The sequence below is a fragment of the Poromitra crassiceps genome, assembly GCF_964638095.1.
Source record: "Poromitra crassiceps genome assembly, chromosome: 10".
NCBI lineage: Eukaryota > Metazoa > Chordata > Actinopteri > Beryciformes > Melamphaidae > Poromitra > Poromitra crassiceps.
The window spans coordinates 16,449,367-16,462,038 of record NC_139631.1 but is presented as its reverse complement, the minus strand read 5'-3'; the positions used below and the strand labels follow the sequence as shown (position 1 = coordinate 16,462,038).

At 42.3% G+C, this 12,672-nt stretch overlaps 1 protein-coding gene across 1 annotated transcript in view; it reads right to left on the bottom strand.

The window, feature by feature from the left end:
- Window positions 1–266: 266 nt before the first annotated feature.
- Window positions 267–12,672, bottom strand: part of loxhd1b (lipoxygenase homology PLAT domains 1b) — a gene marked incomplete at both ends in the record, with an annotated part of 27,531 nt that continues 15,125 nt past the window's right edge. The window contains 22 exons of the mRNA XM_083644946.1: window positions 267–747; window positions 1,351–1,506; window positions 1,756–1,888; window positions 2,054–2,224; window positions 2,880–3,071; window positions 3,737–3,914; window positions 4,069–4,186; window positions 4,280–4,407; window positions 4,514–4,699; window positions 4,921–5,129; window positions 5,781–5,907; window positions 6,199–6,408; window positions 6,539–6,693; window positions 7,176–7,335; window positions 7,506–7,622; window positions 7,721–7,902; window positions 8,204–8,368; window positions 8,487–8,615; window positions 8,717–8,821; window positions 9,039–9,175; window positions 9,340–9,473; window positions 10,361–10,512. Of these exons, the coding sequence (XP_083501072.1) occupies window positions 267–747; window positions 1,351–1,506; window positions 1,756–1,888; window positions 2,054–2,224; window positions 2,880–3,071; window positions 3,737–3,914; window positions 4,069–4,186; window positions 4,280–4,407; window positions 4,514–4,699; window positions 4,921–5,129; window positions 5,781–5,907; window positions 6,199–6,408; window positions 6,539–6,693; window positions 7,176–7,335; window positions 7,506–7,622; window positions 7,721–7,902; window positions 8,204–8,368; window positions 8,487–8,615; window positions 8,717–8,821; window positions 9,039–9,175; window positions 9,340–9,473; window positions 10,361–10,512 (3,725 nt within the window). The remainder of the gene's footprint in view (window positions 748–1,350; window positions 1,507–1,755; window positions 1,889–2,053; window positions 2,225–2,879; window positions 3,072–3,736; window positions 3,915–4,068; window positions 4,187–4,279; window positions 4,408–4,513; window positions 4,700–4,920; window positions 5,130–5,780; window positions 5,908–6,198; window positions 6,409–6,538; window positions 6,694–7,175; window positions 7,336–7,505; window positions 7,623–7,720; window positions 7,903–8,203; window positions 8,369–8,486; window positions 8,616–8,716; window positions 8,822–9,038; window positions 9,176–9,339; window positions 9,474–10,360; window positions 10,513–12,672) is intronic.

Here is a 12,672-nt window from a genome sequence, read left to right as displayed (position 1 = left end):
AGCCTTCAAAACGAGAGTCCACAAACCAATGGATGAGTCACGGTGACTCCGCCCATATTTTGTTATACGGTTTAACAAAGGACGACCTAGGCGATTGGCACAAACTGCAAAAAAACACTGGGATTATCCTTTAAACTCGAGTTTAAGTTACATCGAGTTCAGTTAATTTCAATCTATCTTCTCACAAAGGTCACATAACATGTCGTACAAACAGAACCAACCAAAAAGTCTCTCTGGTGAAATGCTCGTCCATGTTTATGCGTCTCCTAATACCTGGGGTAGAGGACTCGCTTAATCTCTCCGTCGGCCCTGTAAGGGTCCATCCACTTCTTGCACTGGAAGATGGTGGTCACGGAGTTGGCCGTATTGGTCACTTCAACACACTCGCAGTACCACCCCGAGTTGTGTTTGCAGTTGTCATGCTCTATTTTGACCCTTAGCAGCTCCCCAAGGTCCAGCATCTCCAGAACGAAGCGGTCCGTCCGCCCCCGCTCAAAAAGGTTTCGGAACTTCTTCTGTAGCTGGCGCTGGCCCGAGTCGCCGTTGACGCCGTAAATGGTGACGAAGACGTTGGCGTCCGTGCCGGCCCCTTTGACGTCCCCAGTGATGACGATGATCTCATACTTGACCGGGACCAGGTTGCGGACTTTGCTTGCAAAGCTCTCGATGGACTTGTAGCACTCAAATGTTGAAAATTGGTCTTTTTTGGCTGCCAGGGGAATCTGTGCATTGCAGTTGAAGAAATACCTGGACAGGAGGGAAGGGTGCAGGAATGAATGATAGGTGAAAACTAACCCTTTAAACAGGCCATTAAGTAATGACTGGAGATAACTATGTGATATCTAAGTAAAATAGATGTAACAATTCTTTATAACATTAGAATAACTGAGTATATACAATTAAATAAAGCTGCTTTTACCAGGGTAGGCCCATTCTAGCTTTCTATTGTTTTCTGTTATTTGTGTGCAGAGTATGGAGTATGTTTGTATACCTATGTATACACAACACAATATGTATTCTGCATTATTATGAGCAAATGAAAACCTAATGAAAAAACACTGATTGTTTCTGCACAGGTCTTGTCACCTTCTGTAATGAATGGAAGATAAATCAAGACCGAGTGCGTTTCTTCCCTTTTGAACCAGCTTCGTTTCCAAAAGTGTGTGGTAGTGCCACTTGCCTAATCTAATTGCTGGTGACTACATAATTAATGGCTTGTAATTTAAATGGTTACCATGAATGAAAACATTATGCACAGTCTTGGGTCATTTTCCAAATGACACGGATGGAGGACCACATCGACATGAGCATCATATAAATGGGTCAAATGAGACTCCGATCTTCACTCACTTGTTTCCCATCTCCTTCTCCATCACCACCACCTCCAAGACGTGCCAGAAAACTTCACCCTTCACCTTCTTGCCGTCTTTAGTGACGTGGCCGAGGCAGATGCCGGCAATCGCGCCCACGTGCTTGGACGAAAACTCAAACGTGTCGGTGGCGCCACTGCGAAGAGACAAAACCACAAGTTTCACCCTAAGTGGGCAAATTCACTGGTCTTGTGCCAGTGTTTGTCTTTTTCTGCATCTCATGGGCTTAACTCTCCTGAGAGCAGAGACTTGCAGAGCAGAAAGTGAAGCTAAGAGATAAAAGAGTGTAGAAAAACAAAACACATGAAAGAGAGAACATCCTATAAGGAGTCATAATAGGGCTTTACAGAGACCCAAGGCACCTAGACTCTCTTTGAGGACCTACCTTAAGAACTTCTTTTTCTTATTCTCCATAACTAACTCCTTGGAACGGGCTTTCTTCCCTTCCAGCACAATCCAAGCATTCTCTGTGGTGCCAGCGTTGTCTGTGTTAGCGGTTGTTGTGGAAATCTCATATTCTGCGACAGTGCAGAGAGGGAGAAAGAGAGAGGGAGAGAGATTGTTGCACTATAAGCATTTCACATCTGGCAAATGGTTGTAAATGGGTGCAAGAGACTATCACAATTAATCACTGACAATTAGATGGCTGGCAATTATGCCCACAGACTTCCATTTTTACTAACTTGTTTTGTCACTGAGGTCTATAGCGTCATTGTTGGCACAGGCCAACTCTCTCATGATCTGCCCATCGTCCTCGTTCTTAGCCAGCCAGCGGTCACAGGGGAACCTGAAGACCTGGTCCATGGCCTCGTCCTTCAGGTCCATGTACTCCAGGTGCCAACCTGGAGCTGGGCCTGCATGCGCACAACAGGTGGAACACATTCCAGTATGGTTTTATTACTTCTATACAGTACTATCTTTCTTTCTTTCTTTCTTTCTTTCTTTCTTTCTTCCCCTCCTTTCCCTCTTTTTTTGCATGATTTGTACTTTGCTGCTTTACTTGACATACACGTGTCAAAGGTTTGGACACTCCACATTTCTTTATTTTTCCTCATTTTCGAATACAAGCAAAGCCATTAAAATTAGCCATTAAATAACACAAATGGAATTATGCAGTCACCAATAATGTCTTCAACAAATCAAAACTATCATAACTAGAAATTCATGCATAGATAGCATCAACTTGTGTAAAAAGCAACTTTCAAGCATCTAAGCATAAGCCTTTAGATCAAAAATGGCCTTAAGATAATGAAAAACATAGTACATTCAATCAGGTGTGTCCAAACCTTTGACTGGTAGTGTATCAGATGTTGAAAATAGTTGGTGATCCCTTCTGTACAAGTGCTGTACAAAATGCCACTGAGGTCTTATTCGTGCATGGCCTCTCTGACACCCAGTGTGCAGGTATCCTCTCTGTATCAGATTGCTCTGAATGTGACCATTGGATTTCAACAGATATCTAGCACCCAGATCATCTCTCAGCTTTCTCTCTCACGATATCCTCCTCACCTGTGTTGTCGTGCCAAACTCGGACCTTGGACAGCTCCCCGATACTGAGCATGTCGGGGAACACGAACACGTCTTTGCCTTTACGCTCAAACTTGTTCTTTTTGCCGCCGGCGCTCTCCTTCAGAGGAAGTATTCCAGTGTCTCCATACTCCCCGAACGCGATAAAGAAGACATTGCAATCAGTGCCGGCACCTGGAATGGCAGAGACAGTTAGCTCATATTATTTCTTTGATTGATTGATTATATATATATATATATATATATATATATATATATATATATATATATATATATATATGTATGTATGTATGTATGTATGTATGTATGTATGTATGTATGTATATATATACAGTATATATATATATATATATATATATATATATATATATATATATATATATATATATATATATATATATATATATATATATATATATATATAATTATTATAATAAAATCAGATCTTTAGATTACCTCATAGTACATAGACACTACTATGACAATCTACTGTAGGATATACCAAAGGAGAATAAACATTTGGAACGTTTGTCAATACTTTTGCACATGTAAACTGCTGAAAGATGCTCAAAGCCAATATTTTCTTCTTCGTCATCATGATCAGAGATGGTCAGTCTTATTTTGTAAATCAAACATACAATCAACATGAGTGTTTCATTCAGACTCATACCAGAGATGATAAAAAACAACAAAAACAACACATCAAATAAAATCAAGACTAATTTGCGTCTGAAATGTTTCTAAAAATGCCTTCTGTAAAAAAAAAGTTGCAAGTATATCCTTGATAGGATAACAACCCTCATAGTCTTACTGTGTTGTATAAAATGAGCGACGCCCACCTCCGAGATCGCTGGTCTGGACTGAGAGAGTGTATGTTGTTTTCTCCACCATCTCCTCCTCATCCACCACAGCTGGCAGCTCACACACTGTCACCCTTTTTGGCCCTTTGGTCTTCGACAGCCAGTTCTCATAGGTGAACGAATAGACTTCCTCGGTCATTAGGTTCTTCATCACGATCTGAAGTATTTATTGAGGCATTTAAAACATTTCAGCTGTTAGACAATGTGAGCATTCAATTGCAAAAACTGCTACTACTAAGTTGAAATTGCAAATTGCCACAATCAACGCTGAAACAGATCAACATTAGTATCTGCCTTTAGTTCATAGTAACCTTGTCAAGAAACCAGTCAGGGCGACTTCCAGAGCAATCAATCCGAAGTCTGATCTTCTTCAGTGGAGCAATGTCATCTATCTCCAGGTTGAATGTGTCTTCTTGGCCCCTTTCAAACCTATAGATTGAAATAATAATTTTTAGCATAGCATTTTAACAGATTTAGGGTTGAATTATCCACAAAATCAGGACACGTCAGTAACATGCTGACCGGTCTGCATTCTTGGGCAGCAGAATCTGCTCTGTGCTCCCATTGGATCCAAACACAGTCATGAAGATGTTGGTGTCAGTCCCTGCATACTGGGTGTCACCTGTGACAACTGTGGTCTCATAGACGACCTATAGGGAAAAGACACATTCCATCTGTATGTGACAAACTGAATGTTTTCCAACATTTTAAAGTTATATAAGATTTCACATTTTGGCGAAAGCTGCCGTTTCTCACCTGGCGGGTAATATTGATGGTGCTGGAGTCTAGCACATTGAACAGTCTGACAGTGAGACCATCTCCTCTGTCTTTAGCCAGCCAGCACCTACAGTGGAACATGTACTGGATACCTTTGGTTGGCACGGCAACCGACAGCTCTTCCACAAACCAGCAGCTCTCTGGCGTGACACCGTTATGGCCAAGCTGAGTGAGAGGAGAGAGGAGAGGAGAGAGACGAAGACGAACAGAGAATGGCTAACTGCAAACTGAGAATTGATAATTATAATTAAATTTTATTTGGACCTAGGAGTGATTATTGCAGTTTGAGGATGGCTTTGATCCACTTTTCAACATGAGTGCAAATGAAAAGGTTTTGAGACAAGGAGACAGTTCCACACATAAGAGAAACAATCGCAGAGTCTCACTTCCACCCTCTTGATCTCCCCCACGTCCGTTCCATAGCACACGAAGCTCTCCATGCCGCCGGCTGCGTAGCACTTCTTCCCCTCTGTCAGGTCCAGCCACAGGCGGTCTGTCTCCACGTCGTTGGGGCCCAGGATGATGACGTAGGCCCTGGCTGTGGTGCTGGCATCAGAGTCCATCCCCGTGGACACAGCGAAGTGATAGGGGATGACTGGGTGGAACATAAGGCTCTGGTAAAGGACTTTTGATTTCAGTTCAGTTCAGTTTAAGTCAATTGTGTGGAATCCTCTCTATCCCTGGGACAGTTAGTTGCTTGTTTTGTCCCCCCTTTTGTCAAAGCCATACACGAAGCTGCAAACTGATCAACCTTACTTCACGCATGTCCAAAGTCCGGCCCGGGGGCCAATTGCAGCCCGCGGACCGATTTGAAGTGGCCCTCGGCTTGTATCTCAAAACATATTATGTGGCCCTACACACAATATTGGTTAATCAAGCAAGTTCAATTTGCATTTCTTCCGTTCACCTAACGATGATGGCACTATCATACAATTTGTAGACAAGCACCAAGTAGTTACAGCACAGGCAGAACTAATGTTTTCCGAAGGTAAACAAAATCCTTAGAGTACAGTATGTGATTTATTTTTATTTTTATAACCCATATGATGCGAGAAGCAGGCCCCCTGGTATTTTCACATGATCTAATCTGGCCCCAATTCAAAAAAGTTTGGACACCCCCGCTACTTGAAACAAGTTTCCTACATGTTTATGGCTCTGCCACAAGAAAGCATAATATTCACAAATCAAGCCAGGAAATAACTAATTTACCCTGCCCTCAACATGATAAACAACTTTGTTGCCTTACTTGGACCGTCCTGTACAACTACAGCCTTTTTCTTCTTTTTCTTCTTGTTGGCATTTTTGTCCAGCGCCAGCTTGGCCTGGGCAATCCTCTTAGAGTTTGGATCAGTGAATCTCTCACCCTCATAATCCTGAACAGGACACATAACACAAAAAACAATGTTCAATTCTTCATTATGAACCAGCTAATTGAAATCGTAATAAAAAAAATAAAAAAAAATTACAATAAGGGTCACTAAATTAACAGTTAGTTAATGCTTAATAAGCATTAGTTAATGCTTAATAAGCATTAATAAGCATTAGTTGATGCTAACCATGCTAACCCTTAATTTAGTGACCCTTATTGTAAAATGTTACCAAATTGAATGAAGAACAAAGAACTAAGCGGCACACTGTTTTGCTGTAACCCAAACTTTACAAACCTTGACAAAGAAGGTCCTCCCTATGCGTTTGTCCTCTTTCTTTGTTGACAGCCAGCGCTCACACAGGAACATGTACACCTCTTCTGTTTCCTCATCCAGCACCTCCACCTGGTCCAGGTTCCAGTCAGCCCCTACCCCAGAGTTGTCGTGGCGGATACGTATCTTAAACACTTGGCCCAGGTCCACAGCCTCAATAGTGAACTTGTCCACCTGAGAGGCAGAGAGGATATTGATGACAATAAGAGCATAATGACACATTTGGATAAAGCGGCACAAGATTGTCAAAGTTTGCCAGTTATCAAATATCTTAGGATAAATGTTGCATCCATCGTGCACGTACCTCTCCTCTCTCAAACTTGTTGCTATTGGTCTCAGACTTCCTGAGTTTGCGCTCGCCTGTGTCTCCCAGGTCTCCGCAGATGGTGAGAAAGACGTTGGCGTCAGTTCCCGCTCCCCGCATGTCACCCGTCCGCACAGACACCTTGTATTCATGAGCTGTGATGGAACAAATCGTTAATCATGATGAATCCAGTGGCTTACAATCCACCCGTACAGTACAGCACGTGTGTGTTCATGCAGTTTAATGCATTTCTGTGTATGCTGGCAGTGTTGGACAACTTACTCATGAAATGTAATAAGTTACTTATTATGTATTACTTCTTTAAAAAGCAATCAAATTACTTTACTTATTACTTGGTATCAAAAGTAATGAGCTACGTTTCTCGTTACATTTCTATATTATACTTTGTGGCTACAACCTGTTAGGCAGCTCCTTTTAGAACTCAATCAACTTTGACCCATTGATACCTGATGCAGCATTTGTGTGTATATCCCTCATTTGTGTGCGTATCCCTTTAAGACCGCGTCGCGTTCGCGGTCTTAAAGGGATACACACACAAATGCTGCATCAGGTATCAATGGGTTAATGGAACAATAGTTTTTCCACATCCACTTGTAATCGTACTAGGGGAACCTACTTTCCAGGGGCTCTTCCACCTCTATCTCCTCCCGTTTAACGCGGCCCTTGAGGAGTTTCTCAGTGATGATGTCAGAGGGGACCAACTCTCTCACCGTCTCCCCGTCATCCTCAGACCGGGCCAGCCAGCGCTCGCACGGGAAGATGGTCGTCTCCGAACCCTGCCGTAAAACAGTCAGGTTCACTTACCTCTTCCTTTCTATTATTTGTGGGGAAATATATCTAACTGGTAAATTATTCGTCTGTTTGTTTGTTTATTTTTTCATTGAGGTCATGGATAAGAAAACCATACTATACTATAAAACTATAAACTCAAGTGTGTTTTTAGTACCTTTCCTTTTCTGAGCTGTCGTCTGACCTCCACTCTGTCAAGGTGCCATCCCGGGTTGGAGTTCCTGTTGTCGTGTCCTATCCTGATCTTCTCTATAACGTCTCCAATATCCTCCAACTGGGGGGGGGGGGGGAGGACAACACAGAGACTTTCACTGCAGGTGCAATCTCCGCCTTCCATCCCAAATGATGCACAGTCAAAATCCACAGGCTCACCTCCACAATAAACATGTCCTCAGCTCCCCTCTCAAAGCACAGCCGGCGCTCCCTGTCGTTGACACACAGGTGTTTCTGCAGCGTGCAGATGCCCTTCCGCCCGTACAACACGATGAACACATCGGCGTCCGTCCCCGCACCAAACACATCGCTGGTGTATATCTTCAGCTCATACGGCACGACTGAAAAGACAGAGGAAAATGTGACGTTTTGTTGCTAGGAGTGTTAAGGGCTTGCCCGGGTGTGGAGGAGGGAATCGAACCCACGCTCTCCCACTTCCAAAGCGCACGCACTAACCGCAACACCAAGCGAGCTAGTTCCCTTGGTGGAGCTGGTTAATGGGCCTTTATACTGGGGGAGTGAGTTTAACCCAACAACTCGGTACCACTCAGGACTCTGATTCACTCGCTTACATGAGTATGATAAAAATTAATATGGAAATGCAATACACAATTCCACAATATCTTTCGCTCAGTCACTCACACGCCGTGTAGAGGTCAGTCTGTAGCTCTACAGGATAGAGGTCCCTCACTGTTGCCCCGTCATCTTCTCCTTTATCCAACCAGCGGCCGCATGGGAAGCGTAGTCTCTGACCCTGTGAGACGGCGTCGATCTCAATCCAGTCCAAGAACCAGCCAGGTGACGCTCCTGAGAGCAGGAAACCAGTGACATGTTACTCTGAATCATCACGCTGCTCATGCCTGCAGCAGTGTACAGTAGTTTCAGTAGATCTTCAGGTCAGTAGAGCCCCGTCTTCCCCCCTCACCCGCGTTGTCGTGCCCCAGTCGTATCTTCTCCAGTTCTCCCAGGTCCACCGCCTCCACAATGAACTCGTTGATCATTCCCTGTTCAAACTTATTCTTATAGTGCTTACACGCCTTTAGGTTGATGAGCCCTGAGAAGGACATGATGCATTTGATTCAAATGAGAGAGATCTCATGTGGCACCCATGAGGCTGTCACACCAACGTAATGATATGCCTATGAGTTATCTCACCTGTGAAGTCGTTTTCACCAAACAGGATGGCAAAGACATTGGCGTCAGTTCCTGCGTGCTTCTTTTCCCCGGTTTTGACTTTAATCTGATATGTAGTGGACATGGCTGTAAAATACATCAAACACGGCATAAGAAATATGTTTTAAAATCGCTTTCCTCTTCATCTTTGCACTAACACACGAGCTTGTCTTTCCCTTGTCTTTCCACTTCTGGCTCTACACCTCCATGTTTCACCAGTGCTTAGATCAATACTTGACAGGGGCCTCTTTTTTAACCCTGTGCCTCGACTAAAATATGAGCCAGCTTTTGAAAACTGTGTTACTTTTCTGCTCGAGCCCCAGAGTGGCTGTCTCGTCGTCATCCTTCTTCATGAAGGCCTCGTCCACCGGCACCAGCTCCCTCGCTACCTGCCCATCATCTTCATCCACAGCCAGCCAGCGGTTACATGGGAAATAGTACCTACAACCCCAAGGAACACATTTGATCAAGACTCTAATTCAAAGACAACGTGCTACCGTATCACTGTTAATTATGCGATTATATAAAAGGATTATGTGGTATCATTTGAAGCACCTATGCTCTGACTATATAAGTAATAATGAAGTCCATGCATCTTGACTTACGTTGTATCGTCCTTTTTGTCCACTATCTCCACACGATCCAGGTACCAGGCTGAATGTGATTTGCTGTTGTCATGACGGATACGTAGCTTCTTTAGAGGGCCCAGATCAACAGCTGTTAAGCTGAAATTATCCTCCTGCAAAATACAGCAATTTGTGATAGGATTGCCTCTGCAATGCTTCCGTCTTTTTGTCACAAAAACGGAATATATCACTTTTCAGGATTGTAATAACAGTATTGCATATCCGGTGAGCTATTCCTTTAGACTTTTTCCTTTGCTGTGGCTGACTGGACTCTTTCATTTCTATAGGGAAAATACATCTGTGGTTTCTCTGTATGCAAACACTTCACAACCTCCCCTCCTTTCATCACAATAGGCTACTGCTGCGTTTGATCTGAGGGAAGAAATAAAACGAATTGTCTTGTGGATGTGAGTTCAGCGTTGCTACAGAGCCAGGTGTAATGTTGAGATGAATAATTAATTCACTGGTCTGAATTAATTAAGTGAGGAGTAAATGTAGGACAGGTTCAATGACTCATAGGACTCCTTCCAGCTCCTCTCCATCACAGCTGTCTGGCCTGCAGGAGAGCTTGTAATCCTACCAGAATACACTCCCACCTACAGCCTGCTGGAGGGCTCATATTGCATGTGTGTGTTAGGCTTTGACTAACTGCTTGTTAATTCCCAATGGGATACCCTCCTAAGCCGGTGGGTCCTGAAACTGTGCAGCCTGAGCCACAAAATGAGCAATTTCGTTTCCACGCATCAGGCTTAAAAAAGAAGAAGAAGAGAAAATCTATTTTGTCAATGACCCAATGGCTTGTGGGTATTTTGGCTCCTGTTTTATAATTCAAGAATTCAGTTTGGGAAGAATACTTGAAATAAAATATTTATAATATTTTGGCTCTCCAAAAAGAGAATTCCTTTTTTTCTTGTCTTTTCTAACCTCATTCACTGGACACCGTTGTATTTTATGGCTGATTTACAAAGTAGTGTTCATCTGTCTGTTTAATCTCTCATACCTGCCCCCTCTCAAATTTGTTGAGTTTGTTTGACTTCCTGAGATGGCGCTCTCCGGTGTCCCCGCTTTCTCCATAAATATTAATGTAGACTTTGGCGTCGGTCCCGGCACCCATCATGTCACCAGTGAAGACGTACACTTCATACGTGTTCACTGTCAGAAAACACAAAGGATGAATTACTATTCACTTTAACCTGCCCTATGTAGGTCAGGACATCAGGGAATTGTGTCAAAAACCATAGCCTACTAGACCCTTTTCACAGGGGTCATTTTGTATCGAAAAGGCAGGGTAAACACCGGTGCAAGCAAAAACACTAATGAGGGTTTCCAACTTCCATGATTGTAATTTGGAAACCCTCATTAGTGTTTTGCTTGCACCTGTGTTTACCCTGCCTTTTCGACACAAAATGGCCCCCGTTAAAAGGGTCTCTTAACTGCAGAATCAACATGAGCTAAAATATCTTGTGTCCCAGATATCTTTAAAAGAGCAGAATAAGAAAGAGCTAATGACAAAATTATATTTACGTGTGTATATAGGCTACACATAAGCACACTAGTTAGTATTTATGTACCAATCCACAAGATTTGATATTGCAAAGAGCTGTGGTTCTGGTTGGTATCTCATCTATAGCCTACTATAGTATATATGCAGCCGATAATGTCCCTTGCTAAAAACATAATTCTTGAACTTGTATTATTACATCATATGGTGGTTGTAATGAATCGCAGGGGTGGTTTTAGCATCAGCATCAGCCCACCCAAAGGTCATGGACCACTGAAGAAAATTTTGTACAGTTTCAAGCAGGCCCGTAGCCAGGGTTTGAGAAATCCCGAGGTCATTTCAGCGTGGCGTGGGGGGCCCAGGGGGGGCAGTGCCCCCCCGGATAGGAAATTTTATCCATTTTAAAGTAAAATGCTTCAATCTGGTGCACTTTGAGAGCAAAATGAAGAGGCTAGATCTATAAAGAACTACATACATCATGTTAGATTAATATCCTCTTTACTGTGCTGTTGCTTTAAAATTATACAAAAAATAAATGTCTCCCCATATGATATAATTTATATTCTGCATACAGGTCACATGGCAGAATACTGCTCAATTAAATACAATGGCCCATCTACACAAACATCACTTACAGGGGAGTTACTTACCCATTCACTTCAATAGAACTGTCCCCAAAGTCTAGCCCCAATCTAGCCTCAATGCAAAATCTGAATGTTGTGAGTTATCTCTCTTCCTTCTATAGCACACAGAGAGGAAGCAAATTGTTGCATTTCCGATCAACTGTCGCATTAAAACATCAATGACAGATTAATAGATCTGGGGACTGGGGCTATTAAAAAAAAAAAAAAAAAAAATGGTGTGGAAAATACAGAGGTCATGACCTCGGTGTCCTCAATGGTAGCTACGGGCCTGGTTTCAAGTAAAAATGGATCAAACTGGCGCACTTTGAGATCAAAATGAAGAGACTAGATCTATGAAGAACTACACACATCAATATCTTCTTTACCGTTCTGTGGTTTTACAGTGATGAAAAAATAATTGTTTCCCTATATATACTATATATATTCTGCATACAGGTTACTATATGGTAGAATTATGCTTGCATAAATAATACCAAAATCACTTCAGGGGAGTTTCAAGTAAAGTAACATTTTGCTTTGTAGGCAAAACAAAAGTAAAATTAAATCAAAAGGGAACTTCCTAACTTATTGGCTGGAATAATATTCCGACAAGATAATAATATACTGTAAGCACTAAAGCAGGAGTTTGCAGTCAACTAGTTGAAATTAATATGTGGCAGTATTTGTGGGGGTCAAAATCTATGTAGGGTGTACCACCACAAATAGATCAGTGTGTATGGGAAACACTGACTATTAAATTGTGTGACTAGAAAGACACCAATAAATCTGAGAAAATGTACTTTAATTTTGAACAACAGCACTACAACGGTGGCATTACAAATGGTATTATGAAATTATTGTGGGAAAAAACAAGAATGCCACTTTTTTTCATGAACTTTAAGCAGAAAATAAAAAAATAGTTTTAAAGCAAAAATAAATAATAAATAAAGATCATTTTAACAGAAACTGCTACTAATGACCACCATGGATTTGGAGAGATTTTTTTGTTTTTGTTTTTTTGGGTGGGCTGAGACTATTTTTGGGTGGGCTAAAGCCCACCCAAAAAAGGCCTAGAACCGCCCCTGATGAATCGTGAATTGAATCGTATCATGTGATAAGCATATCGTCCCATCCCTAGTGGAGAGCGACAGGATAAGATAGACTTTAATTCAGCGAGTCATGGCTGCA